We start from the raw sequence: 26,245 nt of genomic DNA on the forward strand, positions 1-26,245 counted from the left end.
CCATATTACTCAAATTTTTGCATTATCTCCCAAAATAAGATGTATTTGAAAATTTTAGAAGAATAAACTTGAGGTTTACAAACTTTAAACTCATCTAGCAAATTCATTCTTTTCCCCTAATGCCAACAGAGAGTTGGGCACACTTAGGACCATCAAAATAAGTAGACTTCAATACACTTAATTCTGCATTTCTGCATTTCACTAGAAAGTGGCCTCTCTATATAAATCAGTTGTGCCGTACTTGTAAGGTGACTGTCTTTCTGGTACAGAAACATTTTCCTTTAGCCCTGTGTTTTACAGTAGTTGCTAACACGCATGATGTCTTCCAGCTGTTGTCAGTCCTCGAGAAATGAATGAACCTGATCCAATAGAAGAAGCACTTCGGGCACAAATTGAAAAAGAGAAAATAAGGTTATTTCAGTTTTGTTTTTACATTTACTTTTATATGTATACGTTACCCATCTGTTATTAGGAATTACGTTACATGTAAATGTTTCATATGTTCTATTAAATTGGCTTGAGTGCACTATCTATGGTGTATCCATCAACACTGGAGAAACGGTACATCTGGTTAGACAGTCAAACAGTTGTAAGAGGTTATAATTCTCTCCCCCCCCCCCTTAACTGAACTACTTAACATCTCAAGTCAAGTTGTCAGCATACCTATTAAGCATCAAATAGGGTGGAGAATACTGTATACTATAGTTCAGAAAGAGATGCGTCTAAAAGATTTGCTTAAATGTGAATACTGTGTTCACTGGATTTGTCTGTCTATTGGTCTGTCTTCATCAAAGTATTCACTTGTTGCACTTGAGATTCAGATTAAGAATCCCTTATCTGGAATTCTGAAATCTAGAATATTCCAAAATTCAAAATTGTCCACATAGATGACTAAGATCCCTTCCACACAGCCCTATATTCCAGAATATCAAGGCAAAAGAAATATCTGAATGTGAACTCAGATAACCCAGTTCAAAGCAGATATTGTGGGATATGGGGCTGTGTGGAAAGGCCCTAAATAGTTCTACCTTTGCTTTCTGAGGTGTCAGTGTGCACAAACTTTGTTTTATGTATAAAATTATCAAAAACATTTTATTTTATTTTATTATTTTATTACTGGTGCTTATACCCCGCCCTTCTCAACCCCCAGGGGGGGACTCAGGGCGGCTTACAAAAAAGGCAGAATTCGATGCCTATACATAATAATACAGAGTATACAAAAATATAAAAGAACGATATACAAATACAATTAAAACGATTATCATAATAAAACATCCGCACTGGTACCTATATAAAATTATCTTCAGGATATGTGTTTAAGATATGATATATCTTGCGTTTAGACTTGAGTCCCATTTACAAAATATCTCAATAAATACATATATTGCCAGCCAAGTTTTGTGTGGAAGATGTAGTTGAATAAAAGATAGAGGGACATATTTGGGAAATGTGTGGAGGACTGAAATATTTATTCTAAAGAAATGGTCATATTCTGGTGTTATAAATATTATAAGGTATCTGATGGTGGTGAATAGTTTCTGCCTTTTTCCTGAACGGGGATTCAAGGTGGCTTACAAAGGTTTCCTTCTACTATTCCTTTAGGTTGGACTACACATTTGTATGCTTCCTTAGTGTTCTGTCCTTCTTTCTGGTCTTTATATATGTTCTTTAGATTGTCACTTCCTCTTTAAGTTTGCTATCCAGCCACATTTGCTTTTTGACTTAGATGTTTCCCATTTGTCTTCTTCCATGAGATTCTTTGTGATTGTGCTTTTTTCAACTCCTCCTTCAAGAACTCCCATCTATTGTGGTGTCTTTTTAGCATCTCTAGCTATAGAATTCCACCCAGAATTTCCCTAAGCTTATTTGTTAATTTAATTGTTTTAAGTATTTCTGTATCATCTCCCAGCGCACTAATGCTTCTGAGATGAAGAAGAATTTTAAAAATAATAAGCTTTCCTGAAATCTAAAATCCATATTTGGCTATAGGAATACAGCGTCTAAATCAGGGAAAGTAATAGTACAATTCTATTCTGCTTTTATCAAACCCCATTTGGAATTCCATATCCTGATCTAGGTATCACACTTGGGTAACAAAATGGTAAAAGATCTGGAAATCATGCACTATGTGTGGTGGCTTAGGGTATGTTTAGCATGGAGAAGGGAGGATTAAGTGGTAACATGATGGCCATGTTGAAATATTTGAGGATAGCGGAAGGTTGTTTTCTACTACACCAGAGAGTAAGAACATGAAGCAATGGATTCAAATTATAAGAAGAGATTTCACCTAAGTTTTTGGTGGTAACAGCTGTTTGATAGGGGAGTATATTGCCTCTGAGTGTGGAAGAGTCTCCTTCTTTGGAGTCTTTTAAACAGAGTCTGAATGGCCATTTGTCAGGAGTTCTCCGACTGTGTAGTCCTGTATGGGCTCCATGCTGTTTTGGTTTCTTCCAACCCTTTGATTCTGTGAAGAACTATTCTACTAATCAAGTATGTCTCTTCTGTTTTAGCTAGACTCTCTCTCTTACTGTGTCTAATATGTATGCTTATTCTTTTAAAAGTATGCTTATTCTTGATACTTTGGTGATTAAATGCTGATAAATGGCATATTATATGCTGTTTATGAAGGCAGTAGTCATAGAATAGGAACAGAATAAAATAGAATGCACATTATCACTTCCTTCCAGTACACATACTCAACTGCCCTAATTTTACAAAATATAGCATCCAGTCTATAATAAAGTAATTTTTCCTTCTGACATGATGAAGTGCAGGAAATTAGAAATGTGTTGGTTAACTTTCCTCTTCTGTACTCTTTTGCTCATGCATGAAACAGCCCATGGTGCTGACAATTTAATATTTAGTCATAAGGACCATATTGCCAATGCACCATATAATAAATACATCATGCATTAAACGTGTTTATCCTATTAAATATGATGTGGAACTGTAACAAAGGGCTCTTTCTCCCACTCTTGGAGCATGGAAATGTGAATTAATTAACATGCCAGAGGGGGAACAGTTAGGGGAAGAAGAAGAAGAAAAGGTGGTACTTGCCAACAAAAGTTGGGAAATTTAAAAATATAAATGGATGGAAGGAACTGTTGCATTGCCACCCTTTGCTAAGCTCAGTACCAGTACACATCCAAATGGGTGAATTCATTTGGCCACTCATTGTGCAACAAACCAGTCTATCCCAGCCTACTACCCATGATATGTGTTGGGGAATGGGGACAAACAGACCAATTCTTTCTTACAAAATACTTGATAGTGTTCATTTCTAGAAACACAAGATCTACCTTTCCGTAGTAACACAGAATTTCCCCCTTTTCCTCTTGCAGTTATAAAGCTATGTTTACTCACCTGAAAGGACTGAAGATAGAAATTGAACACTTGCAGCTACTTATGGAAAAGGCAAAGATGAAGTTGCAAAAAGACTTTGAAGTGTGGTGGTCTACCGAGGCAATGGGTTTGCAGGTATTACAGTGTTTTATCTTGAAAAACAGTTTTACACTTGTTAACTGAAAATATGCCCAAAATTTCTGGATATGACATAGAATTTGGGCCAGTTTTTCCATTAGCTTATTTTGGCATGCATATATATGCACAGGAAGATTCCATGTTCACCTGCTAATCAATATTTTCTGTAAAATATCTGTAAAATCCTCAGTCTTTAATTACCCCACCTAGTGAACCTAAAACCTGAGTTTGACATTTAGAAATCAGTCTTCAGCATTTTGTCATAAATTGCTGAGTTTGCAGATATTCTAGGAGGAAGATTATACTATAGAAGAGGTTCTTGAAAGCATTCAAAAGGGATTCAAAAGAGAGTAGGAGTTAGCCTACATTTTTTTAGTTTTTCTGTTCTCTTTTTCTGTCAAATACTCCTTTTAGAACCAGGAAGAAAAGCCAGTTTTGCTCAGTTCAACTAGTGTGTTAAAGACTCCACCTTTAGTCCTTGGAACCCAAACATATCCTCCTGCTATCAGGTAAGATAACTAACTCTTTGCAAATCTGTGATTTGTAACTGACTTTTTAAAGGTCATATATTTCAGAATTTGGAAATCTTATTGGTGGGATAAACAGTATGCCTGTCTATCTTGATCATCTACTTAGTGAAGAATTAGCAGGACAATATGCAATTTTGGCATCCCAAGGGCCATTCTACTTATTCTTCAATACCTGCAGTGCAGAATTATTATCTTCCAAGATAGTTTCACTGTTAAATAGCACTTATCAGCATAATATTTATCCACAATCTATTCCCTTGTAGATTCCACTAGTTCCACATTTACCTTCTAAAACAATTCTCGTCTAATTTTCATATTCTTTATGCAGGGATGTAATTTATCTGGCCCTAAAGATCTGAACTAATATAAAATAGCTAAGTATTTCCTTAACTGAGCTGCATGTCCCTCTTTATGTCCTTGTGGATTTAGAAACTGGGTTCAGAAATATTTTCCTGAACACCTGATTTCCTGAAAATCCAATTCTTTTCTTCCATCTTTCTTTGCTTAAACATAGGAGAATGCTCAGGATATAATATTCAGCAAATATCCAGAGAAACACAAAGTCAAAATGCTTTTTCTGTAGATGACTGCTGGATGTTTCACTACCATTGCCAGTCGAATTCATTGTTTTCCCCCTTCTCTTAGGCTGATCTTATTTGCTGTGATACATTAAACTGTGATACATGTAATCTGAGAACCTCACCTCATCCTGCTAAGTATTGTTCATGCCAGTTTTTCCTTGATTGCCACATTGCCCTTTTCTCATTGAAATGTGGTACTGTAGAACTATTCTAAGGCTAGCTTAGTCTGCTAAAATTCAAATGTCCCCTAGAGCAAACTAAGCCTTAATTCTCCCAAGATAATTAACCGGGACTGTCTTGTTTGGGCCATATTGTGAAAAAGGCATGGTTCACTAGAAAAGACAAATGCTTCGGACAAAAGGTGTTTCGGATAATAGGTTTTTTAAAAATACCTGCCTTTTTTATATGTACATACTGAAATATCTTGGAGATGGATTCAAGTCTAAACATGAAATTCATTTGTTCCATATACACATATTCTGAAGATAATTTTATGCACACTATTTTAAATAATGTGCCCATCAGAAAGAAAAAGTGCCCCTATCTCAGCCATCCATGTGGACAATTTCAATTTTTGGAGTATTTTTTATTTTGGAATTCCAGATGAGGGATGCTCAACCTGTAATGCTTGATAAGGTAAAGGGCCATAGAAAAAGAGGAAGATTGCATAGGAGACATCCAAGAAAGCCCCAGCATTCACTCTGCAAGCCTGTTGTTGAAATCAATGGCAGTTAACAACAACAGAACCATAACTTACCTATGGATGTGTATTCAGCGATTCTATACATTTTAGCTTTTGTTTCTAATCATTAATGTTTTGAAAGACCCTGATGCAAACCCAATAACAAGAGCTCTCATTAACATATGGAATGTTCTGATAAGCAAGTGTTTTCAAATGCAAAGTAGGTGCTGATTTTGAATTAAATGTTGAAAACATTTCCTGTGAATTGATTTGTATGCATGAAGGAGTTTCTAAGTAGACAAGTAAAAATAGAACCAAAAACAGTAGACTCTTATTTCATCAGGCATGCGTTCTATTCTTGTATTACGGTTTTTGATGAAATAACTACATGGAATGTCTGTTGGAGGGCCTAGTATTAAGCAACATGCATATTTTTTTAACAATTAAAATTTCAACCATTTTTGACAATTTACATATTTTTTTGGTAAATGTATATATAGGCAGGTTCTTCCATTATTGTCTTTGGTCCTCATTTTTGGCTGTAAGTTATCAGATACGATAGAGGTTATTATTATGACTTATACAGAAAATAAAAGGCCAAGAGCATGAATAAAATGTGATATTCTATGCAGAAGAGAGTTTAAGGTTGTACATTTATTTGAATATTTATGATATCACCTTCTGTGCCATTACACTTGTAATGACCCTTTTAAGCTTTCTTTTTTGGATTTTTAAGTCACATTAGTGTTATTGTGCCTTAAGCCTGTTAAATCCATTCTATGTAGCTATGTTCTCAATATGATGGGTAAAATATTTGTAATGGAGCTCTTGACATTGTGAGAAGGAACAGTAAAGTTTATATCCCACTGTGCCAAAAATATTCTTACCCCTTGAAGGCTGTTTGAGGCATTAGCATTTTAAAGTCAAAGTTTCTAGTTTCTTATATGAAAGAATATAACATAACCAAATCCTCACTTCCCAACGATTTCACTGAACCTGAATGACACAGTAACCTTATTTATTAATTCTTGTAATTGCATAGGATGAACCCTTTTAAGCTTATATTTTCCTTTGGCTCCATAGCGCCAGAGCACAAAAAGCTTTTTGTTACTAAATCCACCAAGAACAAACTGGTAAATTACTTAGGAAAAAAGAATCTAACTACCTTCTTCCATCAGTCAACCAACAGAAGAGTGAAAGTTGACAGGAATTATGTGGTATGTAGTAATAAATGTGGGTCACAACAACAAAATGCCCTTTGTGAAAATAATATCTAAATAACCAGAACACTATGGTTATTAGGGGACTATAGCTATTCACTGTGTGCTATATTGTTTGTTGTTGTGTGTCTTCAAGTTGTCTCCAGCTTTATGGCAACCTAAAGTGAACGTATCTTGAGTTTTCTTGGCAAGATTGTTTCTGCTTAATCCATACATACTTTTCAAGGCATGGGGTTTGTGTTCATGTTGCAGATTAAGCGTTTAAATGTTTATCCAAAGTTTAAGCATTAACAAATCTACATAGTTATTCATATACTGAAATTTTAGTACTGCAGTATAATAGTAACTGGATTGCATCGTGCTAGAAAAGGAAGGCAGTTTCTTCATGGCCATCCAAGTAGCCTATTTCCCTAGTGCTGACCTTAAGAGGTTCTCAGAGCTAAAATGCTATGGAAAGATTGACTTGCCACATAACTTGGGACACAAAGAATATGCCTTCCTTTCTTCATTTGTAACTTTTTCAAAAAATGTATCTGATGCGTTGTTTTCTGCAACTTACACTAGCAAAGATGTACTGCAGGATATCGGTCACAGCATTTTCTTACCTTGATGTCACAGTCTGTATAATTATAATTTATAACATGATGATGATGCTTCCCAAAAGGATGTTGACAATAATAACATGTACAGTGTCTCAAGAAACACAACAAATAATCAAGGATCTAAACCACGCCTGTACAACCAGTGGGCCTCCTGGTGTTTGGGCCTCCAACTCCCAGAAGCGCTAGCTTCCCTTGTTTCGGCAACTCCATTGGCTGCCTATTAGCTACTGAGCACGATTCAAAGTGCTGGCTTTAGCCTTTAAAGCCCTAAATATAAATACATTAGCTACCAGTTCAACTTATCTATCTGAATGTATCTCCCTCTATGAGCCAGTTCGTAGATTAAGATCTTCCGTGGAGGCCCTGCTCTCGGTCCCACCGGCCTCACCTTCTCGGTAGTGGCCCCACAGCTGTGGAACTCCCAAGTGAGATCAGGTCAGCTCCCCTCCTTCCTGACCTTTAGGATACAGCTAAGACCTGGCTGAGGAACCAAGCATTCAGCCCATGGTTTTGGTTATGGTTTTAAAGATAGATATAGAAATAAGTTTTATTTATCTATTCATATGATTTTCAAGGAAACTAGAGTGGATAAATGGTTTGAGTGTTTGACTATGACTCTGGAGATCAAGATTTGAATATATGAGAATCCACTAGATAACCTTGGGCAAAAAGCATACGTTTTTAGATCCAAAGGAAATCAAGGGCAAACCTTTTGAGCAAATTCTGCCACAAAAACCCTTTGATAAATTCACCTTGTGGTCACAATTAGTCAGGAATGACTGGAAAGCACACTATAACAACAGTCTTAACATTTTTAGAAATATATTTCAGTTCAACCACCTTTCTCCTTTCTTTTGCTTATTCCTTTTCTGGTGGGTTTAGAATACTTCCTTCTGATTTTTGAGATCTACAAAGGTCAGTAGTGTTCTTATCCCTGCATTTATTCCATGAGCTCTTTAACGCTTTATATTCAGTTTAGCATTTGTCCACTTTACGTCTCTCAGAAAACCGTTAGGATTTGAAAAGGAAACACGCCTTCCCTTCTCATTGTAGGAAGTGCAATAACACGTCTTCATCACAAGGGCAAAGTTGCCCATCCTAGGACAGTTCGATCTCACTTCACAGAGCCCGCTAGATCCCATGGCACAATGTAGATCTACTTCTGGCGGGACTCCATGCCTGAAGTGAGGTCAAACTGTCACAGGAGCAAGCACTAGCAACACAGACACTTCCCATGTTGCATAGAAAACAACAGGGGGAAACCGTGCTGCAATTTTTTCCCCCATGGGATGAGGTGAGAGGTGATGTGGGGCACCAAGTACCAGGTTTCCCACGTCAGATTTGCCACAATCCATGGCAAATCCCCCACTATTGCCCACCATTGCGACCTCAATATGATGAAGAGTCAAAAATGTTTCTAAGTGGGCAGTAGAAATAGGGTTAATTAGTCTGACCCTAAATGTCCTCTCTCCTTGACTTTACTGCCCCACTGTAATGTGGACTGATACTCTTATGGATGTTTCCCATCTTTTCTTCCCCAACCTCCTGCCAGTCCTCTGCCAGTAGTTTCCTAGAAAGAAGCTAGCTTAGATTAGTATCCTATGTAACTGTTTAATCTTATAATGGAGTTTCTATAGCAACATATTTAGTTTGTTTCTCTTCTGTTTTAGTAACATCTGTACTGTTCCTTTGTAAACTGAAAAAAATCAGAGCCCTTAGTTTAAGTAGAAAGCAGATGTGGCCAGTGGACCTGAGAAAAAAAGCTGTCCAACCCTACACAACAGGATCCAAGGGACATTGGCTTATTTATGCTTTATCGGCTAGGTAGATTCAAAGGACTGTGACCCAGAGATGCTTTCTTGGCTGCTGTGACATATCATTAAAATGGTATTTTCCATTCTCCTCTTCAAACATTTTTTGCCAGAAATATGTCTAGAAAACAAAATGAATAAATTTTAAACTGGAGATTCAAAGAGCAAGAACATTTCAAGCTTGCCATCTAGTGGTTAGACTTTGGCTCAAGATAGGAGTCCAATATTTAAAGATAATTTTTGAAATGTTAACCCCAGAATCATCCGTCAATTCAGATGTTGAAGAATTGCAATTGGTTGTAACACTTAGCAAAATGTAGTATTGTTTCATATCTGTCTGCCCCTATAAAAAATATTTGACCAGTTTTAGCAGTGTCCTAATTTTTAGATTTTTTAAAAACTGGACAAAACACTTCCTTTTTAACAAGTTTATTCTTGTGCCTTCCCGTTATATTTTTTTCATTATAGTGCTGTTTTGTATTATTTATTATTCATGTTATTCATTTCACTCTTTGGAAATATGCATACTGTTAAATTTGTAATTGAGTTAATTTTATGTCCAAAGTTATCTTCCACAACTTTTAACTTCATTGAAATTATTAGTACAAGAATACTATCTGTCAATTGAGTGACTCCGGTCTGAGCATATCTCAAGATTAGTCAGACTTCTTTAAAAATGTAATTCAATATTGAATGGGGATAAGAATTATCATTTAAATTCACCAGTATACATCCATTAAATATTCAACAATTGGTACTTATATAAAATTGTATGTGCAATTTCCTTAGCTAAATTGAGGTGATATTTAAATGCTTTGTAGAGTCAAGAAGGAGAAGTTGTCAGCCCTAAGAGATTTCCTATTATTGTTAGCCAAGTTGGAAGATACTGCTTGTATTTACTATGTGCTCACCTGCCAAATTACAGTTCCATATAATCACTGTCTTTTTTTTTAATCATACTGGCTGCATAGAGTTAGAAGGAGTAGGATATGGTGAAAGATTGATGTCATAGTTTTAAAAATCCAGGGCCACGTTCAACATTGTTGGATATATTTTCACATTAAAATAGTTCAAAAACATATGCAGGAAAATGATATATTTACTCTGAATATGTGATTACACTATAAAATTCTGAAATTTGTAACTTGATGATAACAGTGTGAGTGTTTATTGATTTCTCTTAGGCACGCAGAGAATTATCCATTATTCTAATGTCCCTCCAGCAAAGATATGTTTCTGGCCCCCCGGGAATAGCACTGATGAACCAGTACAATTCCCAGTCAAATAATGATCACAAAAATAGCAGGATAACATTATTTTCTATAAAATCATATATGATGTTATCCTAAATGATGGGTCTTTAGCTGATAGCAGCATCAGTGGTGTCCAGACTGTCTTTTGGTAAGAGAAAGTAAATTAAAGATCGAAGAACAATAGAAAATATGAGATAGGATAAGCGAGATAGGATGGTGTGAAAGAAAAATTGAAAGCCAAGATACTTTTAGTTATAATGCTTTTCTGTTAGAGCCATAGCTTCAAGAGCATAAAATTTAGGCAACTGGAACTGGATATGCTTACTATGGAGCTTTGAGGTTTGCATTTGCAGATTATTTGGTTTGCTAAAAATATAACTTCATATTATTGTTATCACTATCATCATCACTCCCGACCTGCCTCTCCATATGGCCCAAAGCAGGAAAAAATATGTAATAGAATCATAGACTAGTCCCATAAATCAAAGAAATACATTGTGGGAAGAAATGAAAGATGGCCTTTTCCGTGATAGCACCCCATTTTGTAATTCATTCTCTCTCTCTGTCTGTCTCTCTCTGTCTCTCTCATTCTCTCTCTCACTAAATATTACCAATAATAGAATCATGTTGGTGCTGAATTAAAACCTGGTTTTTGCTATAGCCTTCAAGACACACCAATTTTATGCAGACTCCTTGTGTTTTTCAATTATTTGTTTTATTTATTTGCTTTATTTGTATACCGCCTTTCTCAGCCTTTCAGCGACTCAATCAACTTTAGAAGCCATAATTTGAAATAAACCTGCATTTTAAGTAATTTAAATATTTCCACGTTTTTAAGATTGGAGTACTGCCTTCATTCATTGAGTAGCAGACTTCCTAACCTGTACACAGCTTTACAATCAATATACTTGGACACTAGGGGGAAGTAGCAATCTGAAATGAAGCAAATCTTCTTCTGCTCTCCAGGGTTCCAAATAACAGCCGAGCCAGCTCCGATAAAGAGTCTTCTGTGAGAAGTAATTCCAGCAGACTCAGCAACTCAGTTTCTGCATCAAGGTATGAAATGAGTTTTTATTTTTAGAACCCTGCAAATACACTTAAGCCTTTATCAGAAATTAATTCCATGTGTCCAAAAAATGTTTGGAGCAAAGAACATGTCTGGATATGATGCCCCTACCTCCAAAGTTGTAATCTATGCTATCCACTACTGCTTCCAACCTCCCAGAAACTTTTGCATGTGGAGCTGAACATCTGAAGGGGTGTCTAAATGCACTCAGTGACTGGGAATGTTTATGAGATGTTTATGAGAATGGATGTTTGTGAGATGTTTATGAGAATTTGTGGCTCATTACAAAAAAATGATGCTTGGTAAGTCAGAAGACAGTAGGAAAAGAGGAAGACCACATTACAGTTGGATAGATTCGGTCAAGGAAGCTCCCTGGGTTCGCAGGACCTGAGAAGCGCTGCTGACAATAGGGTGTCTTGGAGGTTTGTCCTTCATAGATTGTCATAAGAAACAATTGCTGGCAAATTGAACTTTCCTGACAATCCATTCTTGGAGGCCATCAAATGGGTTTTCTCTTTAGAATAGTTTTAAATGAATGAAGTCATGTTATGTTCATTTTAAAAGAAATGAACATAACATGTTACTTTTCTAATATTATCCCATTTTATGCTGATTCCTGCCAGAAAAGAATAGAATCCACCAAACTACTTGTTTGTAATCTCTGTTTCAGTGTAGTTTATTCAAATGCTCTTCATAAGCCTAGCTGAAATGAAGACAGGTTGTGAGAATGAAGATGAAATTAAAGTAGGTGATCACTCATCTGGAATCTTGAATATACTTCTTTACTACAGGATTTCTCCAAATCCGATTTCATCCATCCCCTTCACAGGAGATAGTCAAACTGATGCTGACATTCTGGCTTTCATAAGAGCCAGACAACATCTCATGCAGAATAAAGGTATGTTTATTATTATTATTATTATTATTATTATTATTGACACAAAAACACAGTATGTCACAGCAAACGAGATATATATGCTGGATTTCTTCTTCTTATTATTATTATTATTATTATTTACTTTATTTATACCCCACCCTCCTCTCTCCTCAAGGTGGCTAACAATCACACACTTTGATCAATTTAAAACAAAAGAAATACAAAAATTAAAAAACAATTAAACAACATTGTGTGTGTTAGGTTAAAACCACAGCTAAAACACAAGAAATATATTTAAAATGAATTTTAAAACACCCAATCCCCCCCACCCCCCAAATTCCAACCACAACCTCCCCAGCAATGTGCCCCTTAGCCTTCTCCAAATGCTTGCCAGAAGAAAAAAAAGTCATGACCTGCTTATGGGAGGCCATCAGGGATGGGGCCATCCTGATCTCTCTTGGGAGGGAGTTCCATAATCTGGGAGCAGCCACCAAAAAGACCCTCTCCTATGCTCCCAATAAATGTGCTTGAACAAGTGGTAGGACAGAGGGTCCTCTCCAGTCAATCATAAATGTTTACTAGGTTCATAGAAAGAAAGATAGCCTTGTAAAGTGTACCATAGAGCTAAATTTAAACTGTGTTCAAGTTTTTTAAATTTAGAGTTAGTATGTAGTCTCACTCTGATTTATAGCAAGGATTCAAAGCATTGCATTCTATATTATTCCATTGATTTATAGCAAGGATTCAAAGCACTGCATCCTATATTTGTGTTCATTTGTGTTCATTATTGCACAAATCAGGGTTCATAACTACAGGTCTGACAGCTGCATGTTCCTATTAAAGATCCTGGTGATGCAGTTTTGATATGTAAGACCAGTATTCCTTATGTTTCTAGTCCAATCAGCCAAGATTGGTCAGCAGAAGCTCTTTTGTCAAACCCATCAATATCAGAGGGATTGGCAAATGTATATTGCATGGTTGAGGAAGTGTGCACATTCATTTTCCAGCATTTTCTCAATATTGTTGTAGGGGAGCCCAGGAGGGACTGAGACAGTAGGTCTATGTTGTCTTTGTGGACCAGAACCTTCTAAGTTTTGGATGTCTGTGTGAAAGCCAACACCTTTCTCGAACACATGTTGGTCACAAAATAGGAAGTAACTAAAATATTCATGCATAAAACCACTACAGTCACCAAGCAACTGATGAACCCATTAAGGAACATAGGATACCTGTTGCATCCCAGTTCAAGAAACAAGACCATAAGATCAAATCCACCACTCTGGACTGTAGGAAAAGCAATCCTTGTTTATTGATGAAAAATTGGTTACAAAAGAAAGGTAAATGCAGAGTAAAAAAGCCAGAAAACAACACAGTAGTCAATAGGATCTCTGAACTTGAGCAAAACTTCAAAAGCCACAAAACAATAACAAGGAGTCTGTTAGCCTTTTACTAACCATGAACTTGGAAGCTACAAGCCTCTGGGATTACTGGCCATGGAACACAGGAATACTGCCAAGACCAGCCACAGTCCCGAACGTTGCTTGACCTAAAGAAGCACCCGGCAGGGATGCTCTTAAACCAAAGAAGCTATTCTTAGAAACGCCCCTTGACTTTTCTGTTTGGGACTCTTTCTGCTGAAGACGCTGTGACCTTCGTACAGACTGGGAAACAAATCTATCTCTCGCTATCTGTTCTCTTCGGACCTCATTATCAAGCCCAGGTGGGGAGATATCACGGCTAACTTCCAAAACATTCTCTTCTAACTGTTGGGTTTCGTTTTCATTCCCACTGACCTCTGCATCAACAACAGATTCCACACTGTCAGAGTCAGGGAGAGCTTGCTCAGTTTGAAAAACTATCAGAGAATCCTGTTCACACAGATCAGGATCAGACTGAACCCCAACAATACCATGGTTTGAAGATGATTGTTGCATACATTTTTCCTGTTGGCATACTTTGCTGCAGTCAAATGACCATATTGAAAAAGCTCATTCTCAGATAAGAAGAGTGGTTGGGTGGCCTCTTCAGTGAAAAAGATATGATATATTGGGTCATGTGCATATCTTGAAAACCATGGGTAAGATCTCAGAAATAATATTTTTGCTCTCATTGTTGGAGTAGCAGAACCTCAAATAGGCAGCCTTCTCATTTCTCAAGTACATGTTCAACACACCATGCCTTTCCTCATGTAACTTCCTCATGTTAGATACAATGAAACTGAGAAACTCTTATCTGTTTTATACAAATCTACATAAACTTTTAATTGTTTGCTGTTTCGGATAGTTTTAAACAGTCTTGGTTTTGTCTATTAAAATAGTCTTTAAAATTGGTCAAGTTGATTTTACTGTACAGCAGTGGTTTTCAACCTGTGGGTCCCCAGGTGTTTTGACCTACAACTCCCAGAAATCCCAGCCAGTTTACCAGCTGTTGGGATTTCTGGGAGTTGAAGGCCAAAACATGTGGGGACCCAAATGTTGAGAACCACTGCTGCACACGATCTTCTGATTTTTAGATACAGGTGGTAGGTATTTAAATAAGTATACACATGAAATGCTATGAAACATACATGAAAAAAAATTCAAAACATATATGTATACTGAGAAAGAGAAGTATCAAAGGGCTCTGGAAATTTCACAACATACCTGCTCATATGGTAGTGTGTGAGTTATTATATATAAAACACACACACACACACACTAGATTGTGTTGGAAACACTTAAGCTTATTAATCCCCAGCCCTCACCTCACTCCATTTGTATTAGCTGCCATTTTCTAATAAGGAAGAACATTGTATAAACGAGTTCAATACAGTGAAAAGGCCTGTGCCATGTTAGGAAAAATGAAGCAGCCACATTAGGCAGAAGATTTGGCATATCTATAAAGACCAGTAAATTGTTTACACTTTTTACTTACTAAATCAAAAATAATATTGATTCACATCTGATGCAAGAATCATAGAATCATTGAGTTGAAAGAGACCTTGTGGGCCATCCAGTCCAACTCCCTGCCAAGAAGCAGGAAAATTGCATTCAAATTGAATATCATGATGTTTGGGAATCAATCTCAGGCATCCTCTTGCACAATGCAAAGAATACTGGATTGCTAAAAACTGGAGCCTATCTCTGCAAATGTCTAAATTTCACTCACAAAAATGTTGTACTCCCTTTCCGCAATGGACAGACAACATATAGAGGTCATTATTATTTAGACATATACATCTAGAGATGCTTGAGATCCAAGGAAAATTGGACCAGTCTACAAGAGTAAAACAAAATCTAGGAGAGTAAAACAAAAACCAGTATTCATGATGTAGAGTTTGGTGAACAACTGCTGTACATAATAGGTTTGGAAAACAACAATGTCCTTGTTTAAACTACACAAGGACTTGAGAAAGCTTTAATATACTCTTCCTTTTTTCTGGATATTCAAAACAAAATTGCTGTCCATTATACAAAAGTTCATTAATGATTGAAATACATTTCTATGTATATTTCCATCATCTGATAGTGATTTCTCTAGGATCAGATATCATCTTACATTTGTAACTCTTCGATGTTTCCTCTCTTCTTATTTCATCTTTTTCCTTTTTCTTCAAAGGATAAAAGAAGAAATGATAAAATAGCTGCATAGTGTCTTCCCACACTGTAGAATTGTCCATTAGAAAGTATCCATGCTAATCCACACCAGTTCACATATAATTCCAAGTTCAAAAATATGCACACACAATTGGGGTAGGATTCTGCTGTCATATTCTGTACTTAACTATTGATGGGAACAAGCATCTCTAGATGTAAATGCCTATATAATTATGACCTCTATATGTTGTCTGACCATTGTGGAAGAGCAATACAGCATTTTTGTGAGTGAAATTTAGACATTTGCAGAGATAGGCTCCAGTTTTTTGCAATCCAGTATCTTTGTATTGTGCAAGAGGATGACTGAGCTTGATTCCCTCATCATTTGAATGCAATTTTCCTGCTTCTTGGCAGGGAGTTGGACTGGATGGCCCATGAGGTCTCTTCTAACTCAATGATTCTATTATTCTTGCATCAGATATAAATCAGCCCTTAGGCAATAAATGTATTACATTTCTGTTAAAAAGTTCACAAAATGGCCGTTGGCAGAAGTCATTCAGTTTAAAGTAGACACCAGTGGCACCTAAAGGTAACAAGGAAGTTATTAATATATGTGAGAGAGAAAGGGAGAAGGATTCTCTTTAGCAGAGTTTCTGTAGGAACAGGAACAAATTATACAAAACACATGAAAACGGCTGTGATTAGTGAAGCAATTGCTTTCCATCACCACTCAAGTGCTGATGACAGCATTACTCAGCAAGCTATCAGCACCTGCCAGATGGTGTTAACATTATCCCATAGTAGAGCTTTAGTCTATCTCTGGTTATCAGCAATAATTGTTGGGTGTAAATACAGAGGCTGCAAAACTAGTCACCTTACTGCATCTCAAGCAAACATTCTATACACTTAGGATTTAAGATGTCATGTGTCTCGGTTTGGCAAACTCGTCGCCAAGCTCCTTCTGAACATATAATTATGTTGTACTACAGTATATGTTTATTTCCCATCATGGAGTAAAAGCACTGAGTTTAAGAAATATTCCCTTGGGTTTTAAAATAATCTCATTCATAGCTGATTAAATGCCATAGCTTAGTGACAAGAGCACACCTTACCCTGAGTCTCTCATCTAATATTGGTATAACAAGAAAGCCTGATCAATAAGCTAGAAAGAAAAACACTTAAAGGGTAGCTCATGCTCCCCTGGCCCCATGTCAAGACCACTGCCCTGATGAGACTGTGCCTAGGACACATTCAGTGAAATGAATGGTCTGGACAGATGGTGGTTGAGCAGAAAAGTTTGATTTACCTGGATTTTTTTCTAACATTAAACAGTAACGTGTTCATCATCCAGAGCAGTGGTTCCCAACTTTTTTCAAGTCACAACCCCATTTTATAGAGACAAAGTGACCCGTGGCTCCAATACATTAAAAATAAACTTTTTAATAGGGTAAATGAAAACACATCAAAAATAGATTTTTCAGCATAATATAATTCAAAATAATGTTAACTGTCCATGAATCTGGACCTCACAGCAAGCTAACCTGATGAACAAAAGACTGTTATATTTTTACACAAACAAATCTCTGTGCAGGGCACAATGATGGAAATTACTACGCTATTGCCCAATAATCCCTACTGACCTAAAGGGAGTACATGAACACAGAAAATATTGAAATATCAAACTTTTTGGGAATGATGTGTGTACATACTACATTTTCTCTTTTTATTTCTCTACATCTTTCTCTGCTTTTGCTGCCATCCATCGCTACCTGTTATGGAGAGGACCATCCTTGCCTGCTGTGGCTCTGACTCAGTGCTTTATGGCTCCATCCACAGTGTTTCATTTTAGAAATTAGTTGGGCCTATTAAAGGGTTATAATCCATGTACTCTTGCTTTTATCCTAGTGATTTACAATTTAGTTCTGTATTTGGCTACTCAGAACCAAGTCTTAGTGGATGCAGTAGGGTTTACTCTTCTGAAGGCATGTGAAGAACTTAGGCTAAACAGATGTAGATAATGTTTTTGGGTGTAATTAAACTGAAAACAGTTTATTCCAACTAAACTGAATATTTGTTGTTCAAATAAACACATCTAAATAATCTACACATACAATAAATTCTAAAGCCACATAGTTTTAAATCAGTGGTTCCCAACCTGTGGTCTGTGGACCACCAGTGGTCCTCAAGAAGTAAAATATGGTCTGCACCTCACTGTTACTACACCATTGCAATGAGAGCAACTGGTCTCGCAAAACCCTTTTATTTTCTGTGGGTAAGCAGATGGCAACTACTGGATGGCATATGTTCTGTATCAGAAACTAGAGCTGATGTGGTCTATCCAATGCAATTTTCTGAATTGGCACTTCAAATAACCAAACCAAATCTCAAGTTGACCAAAAATTGAGTCATAACCATTTTGGTACTAATGTTGGAGTGGTCCATGGTCAAAGTGGTCCCTGGTCAAGTGGTCCATGGTCAAAAAAAGGTTGGGAACCAGTTTTAAATGGATGACTAAATGATAGTGCATTTTAAAATTTCAAACATTATTTCAAAACACCAATGAGCCAGTGATTGTGTTCTTTCCTTTAACAAAGGATTTTGATGAGAGGTTCCTTCCAATTTTGGAAGTCAATGAGGATAATGAGAGCACTGATGAAAAACACCCAGGCCCAGGCCTGTGGCGAGGGGGGGGGGGGTTAGGGGTTCAACCCCCCCCCCCCATTTTTCAGGTTAAAAAAAACCCAGGTTTACTCATGAATTTTAACTGGTTAACCAAATCCCCATGCTAAGTCTATGAGACACAAAAAATTAAGAGTCCCTCCAGAACTGCAAGCACTATCTCAAGCAAATATTGACAATTTATTCACACCGTAATTACTTGCAGCAATAGCCGATGTAGCGAATCAACTAAGTTTGGGGGGGGGGGAGGTTTGAATGCTCTCATTAAGGAGGCCAGACTTGGTGGAGGTGGTTGACAGGGGCAGAGTTGCAAGCTGTTGAAGGCTGCTCTGCCCCCTGCTGTGCTCTTTGCTTCAGCGTGACCCTAACCCCCCCCCCCTTCCCCCTGAAATTTTCAACCTTCCCCGAATTTTTTTTCTGGCTACGGCCCTGCCCAGGCCATATTTCTTCTGTAGTTATGTACAGCAGTTGTTCAAATATTGTATCTGATTTGTGGATTAGAAAACTGCAACATTAAACATATTTACTCAGAAGTTAGTCTGCAATCCTTGGCATACTTGCAAAGAAATCATACTGAAACCCACCAGTCTTACTTCAGAATAGTCCGTTGAGGGGTCATAATGAAGACTCTACTCTGAATGCCAAATACTTCAGGAACATCACTGCTTGCATTGTTTTCCAGCTTAGGTCTTTAGGACAGCCAGAGGAGCTGTAACTTAGTCCTGGTTCCACATTTACATGATAAGCATTTTGAGGACAATGTTGTTTATATCCATTCGGATCAACAAGTCACAATTCCAGAATACGTTCAGGACACTATCTGGCCAGTTTTGCACAGTTTAATTTCTTACAACACAGGGTTAATTTCTTACTGTCAGTTTTTTCAACAAAGAGCAAGTGGGAATCAACCATTTGGATCCAACAGGAGCTTAATGTGTACTTATGAGCAGGGCCATCGTAACAGCATTATAGATCTCAGGACAAAGTAGTGCACTGGGCCCTGTCTACACAGCCACTCACAGTTGATAAAATACAACTTGTGTTTATTCGTACCACATAATATTTTCACAGTTTCTTTTTCCTCACTTCACTTTTTTGCACTTCCTCTAACCCTTTGCCACACAAATATAATCCTTCAAAACAAACAGCTGATATTCTGCATCTGAAAATAGAAATGTACATTGTTAAGCCAATAATTGCCTCCCATGAATCATTACAGTATTCTGCTTCCATAATATTGTAAGCAATAAAAACATTACATTTCTCTTGCAAATGCAGACATGCCAACACTCCACTACAAGTCGTAATTTTGCTCCTTCTGCCAACTTAGTGTGAGATTTGAATGTTGAGGTAAGTGATTAGAAAATTAGTGTAAAATTTTGATTTGTGCATAGATTAGCATGGGGCTTCTATGCTTCTGAGCCTTCCAGGCAAACTGCCCTAAATATCTATGCGTTAAAACAGCACTACTTGTGAGAAAGGCTCTAGACACCTTTGAAAATGATGGTTATGAAGCTGTTTCCTGATAAACTGTTCTCAGAGCCTTGAGAACTTTATTGACTATCATATTGACATAATATCCTACTGTTGAACAAAGAATGCTTGCTGCATCGCTTACGTCATTCTTGACTTACCCAGATCCATTTTTAGTCTGGGTGCAGGCCTGTTTGGCATGGAGAGTTCATTGATAGCCCAGATGATTGATCTGTACTAGGAGAAGGACAGTACTAGGAGAGAATGTTTCTGTCCATACATTATATATTCATCCATGCTAAATTATGAAACTTCCCATTCCTCACTATTGGTTTTAATACTGTAAGAAAGTGATCAGTGACATCAGTAGCTCAGATACACTACACTCTATTAACTAAGTAAAGGTGTGTAAAGTGTGAAGTCCCAACAGAGTAGAACATCTGTTTGATAAACAGAAAGCACAACAGCATGGGATTGCATAGTGAAATGCAAATAACATACTGGAAAATGCTGGCTGTAAGAGGGCCAAAGGAGAGATTAACTATCATGAAGCCTCAGATTGTTGCTATTTGAGGCTCTGAGCTATACAAACAAAGCTTAATTAAAATAGACAGTAGTATATAGCCATGTGGCCACTATATGCTAATCATATTTCCGTAAAGTAATTTTATGTATGGTTAGCATTCCCCTCCTATTTTAATATGTTGATATGCAGCACTCATTGAGAAACTGCAGAACCAAGAAGTTGTGAGCAGTAGGCTCTGACCAACTCGTAAGCATTACCATGCTGCTGTTCATGACAGATCTCCATCTGTATAACAAAAGCAAGGAGTCTACCAAAGCCAATTGATCCTCAAAGTCATAATGGTTAGCCATTGATAAAAAAAATAAGTAGCAGGTGTTAAGAGGTAACTGAACAGAGAAAAATATAAAAGATGCAGGCCATTTGGGCTGCAGCAATATCTTATAATGCATAACCTTGACTCTGAATGCCCAAGTACTAGTTAGAATCAATAGGTTTGTTAGTTTGTCTGAGGCAGATGCACTGGTTGTGCCCATTCCTGAAGAATGTATGCCTGGCTGTGGAAACACATCTATTGATTAAGAATGTGAAACTTTTGCAGTCTTGATTTTATTTCATTTCTCCAGATTCTACCTACAGTCCTCTTCCATCCTTTTGCATCATATTTTAAGATTACTGGCAGGGGGATGTGTTTCACATGACAATGTATGTACATTGTTATACATTATTTCTTGTGTGTACATTTATTTAGATTGAATAAAGTGTTTTCACACATTTTTCAATTACATTTTTGTTTCAATTTTAATACGTGCACCATATTTTTGCACACCACATAGGTCTCGGAAATGTGCAGGATTTTGAGAAGTATTGTACTTCTGATCCCAGAAAATCTTATGGTTTGCCAGTTTGCTGTTTTCTCTGTGAGAGCCAATCCCATTCCCACCTTGGTTATACCAGATTCTGATTTCTGAAATATACTCTATACATAACGGCATTCAAAATACTTGGACTGTAATATTTGTGTAAAGAAAAGATGTCACTTCTTTCTCAAAAATGCCTCTATTGGCTTCCCACTTGCTTCTCAGCAAAATTCAAAGTGCTCAATAATGTTTAAAATCATAAATGGTTTGCATCAGGATAGCTAAAAATCTGCCTTCTCTTGTAGGAACTTGCCTGCCTACTGAGCTCATCCTTAGAATCTTTCCTATGTCACAGCATAGGCAGAAATACCAGAAGGAAGGCCTTTTCCATATGTTCCTAGGTTTTCTAACCCTTTTCCAAAGGACATGTGTTTTGCTAACTACTACTCTTTTAAGAAGGGATTTCAGTGATAAATGGCTTTTGTATTAAATTGAGTTTAAACTGTTTCTGGATTTTGAATATGGTAACAATAAAAGTATTAAATTAATGTCTGCTGCTGTTTTGGGGTTTAATTGTTATACATGTTTCAATTTAGTTAATTTCTGGTATATCTTTGTCGTTGAGTGCTTTACATTCTGTTTCAAATAAAGAAACAAAGCTATCATATTAAGAGTATGTCTTTGGGTGGCAAAGATATTCCTCTGATGAAGACCAGATATCAAATAAACCCACAATCCAGTGCTCAGAGCTTTCTGTCCTGTATTTAGAGACTTTGGGACACATTCATTTCCTCAGAAAGGGTTTCTGGGAAACTCCCCTCTCAGGATTTAAGGCCTATAGCCAAAGGATTACTGTATGTGCCATCGATGCACACAAGTCGTGAGCCTTTTCAGATCTGGCTCTGCATCTGTGTCTGTCATCCTTTGAATCTCTGGCTAGAGATCTCACCCATTTTTCGTAAAGAGTTGAAGATGTTCTTTGATTTGTAAATTAAGCCATTGAGTTGTGCCTGATGCAGCTGGGTTGTCTAGTAGTTGATGGATGTTTGGGGTTTTAGATACAGTCAACTTTCCATATCCATGGGTTCTGTATCAACCAATCACAGCTCAAAAATATTCAGGAGAAAAAATACAAAGAGCAAACTTTATTTTAGCTTTACTAATGTATATGCATAGCTTGTTGTATCATCCTGCCATTTCAATTACTCTCTTTGGCACTCAAGAGTTGTTCCCTGTTTTATATATGCCGTTTTACTACACCAATTAGTATAATGGGAGAATCCACACATTTTGGTATCTGGGTGGGTAGAGGTCCTCAAACTAAATCCCAGCAGATATTAAGGGTTTACTGTATATTTATAATGTCATGTTTTAGTGTCCTTGATCGGGTTGTATATGTTTGATGTTCTGCCCTTTGGAGGAAAGGATGCTATGAATAAGTGTTAGCATTGTTGTTGTCATTCTGTTCTTGTTTTGGGAACAGAGGAACTTTTGGGAGGGGTGTTCCTCACTCTAAGTCATTGAGAATTCTGTAGTCCAGAATTTAGATGCTTTGCTAAATTATTAAAAGGAGCAACACCGATTCATCATACTAAGCTGCTGCTTGCAGCATTAAATCTATAATTTATTTATTTACTGCATTATATACCACTTTTCTCACCCCTTGGGAGACTCAAAGCCATGTACATCAAGTAATGGCAAGAGTCAATGCCAACATATATACAAAATCAAAGCACAGTAACTAAAACAATAGCATAACCATGAATTAAACCATTAAACTCTTGTTAAACATAGAACATAAACAGACATTTAAAACATTAAAACATAGAATTAAAAACATCTTAATATAACATTAAAATCTCATAATCCAGAATCGTAATCTGAAGCCATTCCTATTGTCAATTGCACTTATTCCTATTCATTTCTTGTACTGCTGTACTTTACTGCATGAAGGCTTGGTCCCATAGCCATGTTTTACATTTTTTTTCTGAAGGCAAGGAGGGAAGGAGATGATCTAATTTCACTGGGGAGGGAGTTCCACAGCCAAGGGGCCACCACTGAGAAGGCCCTGTCTCTCATTCCCACCAACCATGCCTGTGAAGGAGATGGGACCAAGAGCAGAGCCTCCCCAGATGATCTTAATCTCTGAGATAGTTAAAAGGGGGAGATGCGTTTGGACAGGTAAACTGGGCCGGAACCGTTTAGGGCTGCTAGTCCTCTGACGCTTAAATCCACATTTCACCTGTTTCTTTAAAGTTGATAGTTATGCTCATGCCAAATATCTTCTCTTTCTCTGTTTCAGAATCAAGAAACAAATAAATTTTGTCCAACATAGGAGGATGCCATTTCAGTGCTACTTTCAGATTAAATACAAATGGATATTCCAGCTGCTGCAAAACTCACAGGAAGTAAGGGAAAATACATGGATTTTCTCCAAAGAATGGCATTCAACTTGTATTTTCACCATCTCTATAACATCAGAGAAAACAAAATAATGTGACACATGTTCTTGAATATGTGGGAATTGGATGGCCATTTTATTTGGCCTGTAAATGTCATATTTATTTAGCACTGAGGGAGACAAATTCCCATCTGTAACACAAGCAGAATTATTTGCCAGGGATGTTTTTCATTTGTTGGAATCTTATGAAAGAATTGTCTTAATTCACAGCAGTTTGGACTTCTACATATTTAGATTTTTCTTGGCTTTCATTTGCATTGGCTTAAAAGCACTGTTGAAAAATTGCAAATATTTTTCCTCACATAATTTAGAAATGTTACCTGTATTTTTTTAAGTTTATGAACAGCCAGTGAACAAATGTAAAGCTGATGTTCTTTATCAATTATAATACATCATTATTGGAATTATAATAGATCAATTAGAAAATAAAAGGTTGCTATTTAAATGTGATCCATGAACTGCTAGGTGATCATGAATTCTGTGTTTTTAACTGTTGGATTATTTTTTTCCACATTTCCCCTCCACCCCCCCCCCCCCCCCCCCCCATGTAAGATTGCCCTTTTATTCATGGACACAGCATAACATTGTGTGGTGTCTAGAAACATCTGTATTCAAATATCAGTTTTAGATCAGAACCTCAGTTGGAATAATGACTGCCCTTCTATCACAGAGAATTAATGAGTCTATAAGGAAAATATATCAATTTCCCCCCCATTATGTTGGTAAAGCCCACAGACATAGGGTTGCTAAATTTTGGGAAAAGATAGAAGCACCTTCCTATAAAGATTTCTTGGAGAGCATGTGCATGCAATTGAGGTTATTTGTTGACATACAAGAAAAGAGACCAATATCTGTAACCGGATGATAGATTTATAGGAATGGCCCTATTTCTAAACTATACAAATGAAAAGGTAATTTATAGTTTTTCCACATGACCATTTGTTCAATTATAGTAATAATAATAATAATAATAATAATAATAATAATAATAATTTTTATTTATACCCTGCCACCATGAGGCTAACACGAGGCCAAGCCCAAAAAACACAATACAACACAATAAAATACAGAATGTAAAAACAAAACTTTCATAAAAAATAATTACAGTAGCAAAACAAAACAATAAAGCAAATGAACACAATATAGAATTGAACAGGATGGGAAGGCCAAATGGACAAGATAAAATGATAAAACCCTGGGTGAGGTAGGTATAGAAAATGTGTAAGTGAGGTGGGCCCAAGAAGGATAAAACAGTGGGGTAAGGCTTTTAGTTTAGGGCAGGGGAAAGTGCATCATAGGGGCAACACTATAGATGGGCACACAGAAATGGGATAAATGGTCACTTTCCAAAGGTACAACGGAAGGAATTAAAATATAATTCCTCCTGTTTTTCCACATTCTTTTAAAACTTCTTTTAAAATTAAGCTTGGAAAAGAGGGGAAAAGTTTGGTTTCTTTTTTCTCCAATTATTTCCCATTTTGATGTAATATTTATATGGTAAGTTCTAATTATGGTGTTATATGGGTGATTTGATATAAAATGAAAGAGGTTGTCCCCAGTTATTCTAGACCAATGCACCTTGTTCCTCATTTGTCACTGAATTGTATATCCTGTAGTTCCGGGAAACCCTGAAGTAAACCTACTGATTTCAAAAGGACTTAATCCATCTTAAATGTCTAATTATAAGCAACGTAAATCTAGAGAATTTATATTTTACTGTGTGTAAAAAAAGGTTAACATCCAGGTTATTGCGCACAGGATTGCAATTCTATTGTACAATAAAATGACTTAGATTATTTCCACATGCCCTGAAAATATGAGTCTGTGCTTACTAAGTTCTACACTTTGGTTTATCTTTGTATTTCAGCCTACCTAATCTCTCAGTGAAAACGTTTTCCTAGGTGAATACTCTCTCATGCATGCAGAATACTAACCAACAACAATGATATCAAACCAATGCCTATGTAAACTTGTCAATATAGTAAATACTATTTCTAGCTGGAGCAAATTACTCTGGCTCCAACTGTTTTGTTTGCACAGAAGCCCTGGGTGAGAATACATGGAGTGCTAAGATGAGCAATGATTACCTGCAGTCACAATCATTCCTACTTGAATATTCCTTTTGTGAGGGAGAGCAAAAGCAGAGCAGTAAATGTATCCACACAAATACAGTTATGCATTGCTAGACTAATTTAACAAATTCATTAAGACTTTTTTTAAAAATCCACAGATACACACACTAAAAGTGAAAATGTGTATGTGTCTGGGATGTCCACTTACACAGACAAGCTCCTGCCTCCACAAACAGCTATAGCTCCCACCACTCAGGAGACATCAATGCCCCTCCCTCTAATGACATTGCAAGTTATAGTGAGCACAATGAACATTTACAGGAGCCCTGCCAATGTCCTCCACAAACACAATACTGCCCCCCACCCAAGTGAAGGCTTTCATAGGGGGACTATTTCATCCTAGATTTTATGTTTTTCTCCACCACAGAAATCCCAGTGTTTCTTTTTCTCTCTCCATTTATGTGGAATTTGCATGACTCTGCCCACTGCCTCACCCATAA

At 36.9% G+C, this 26,245-nt stretch overlaps 1 protein-coding gene across 4 annotated transcripts in view; it reads left to right on the forward strand.

Annotated features, from left to right (window-relative positions):
* Positions 1–25,477, forward strand: part of KIF6 (kinesin family member 6) — a 160,330-nt gene extending 134,853 nt beyond the window's left edge. For 3 of the 4 annotated variants that reach the window (XM_060754090.2, XM_060754089.2, XM_067464207.1), the window contains 6 exons: positions 330–411; positions 3,342–3,477; positions 3,895–3,989; positions 11,126–11,215; positions 12,017–12,123; positions 23,515–25,477. In XM_060754090.2, coding sequence (XP_060610073.2) covers positions 330–411; positions 3,342–3,477; positions 3,895–3,989; positions 11,126–11,215; positions 12,017–12,123; positions 23,515–23,531 — 527 coding nt within the window. In that variant the 3' untranslated portion in view covers positions 23,532–25,477. Of the gene's footprint in view, positions 1–329; positions 412–3,341; positions 3,478–3,894; positions 3,990–11,125; positions 11,216–12,016; positions 12,124–23,514 lie in introns of those variants that run through there. The other variant, XM_060754092.2, reaches the window with a different exon arrangement.
* Positions 25,478–26,245: the final 768 nt, after the last annotated feature.

This window comes from Anolis sagrei, chromosome 1, assembly GCF_037176765.1.
Source record: "Anolis sagrei isolate rAnoSag1 chromosome 1, rAnoSag1.mat, whole genome shotgun sequence".
NCBI lineage: Eukaryota > Metazoa > Chordata > Lepidosauria > Squamata > Dactyloidae > Anolis > Anolis sagrei.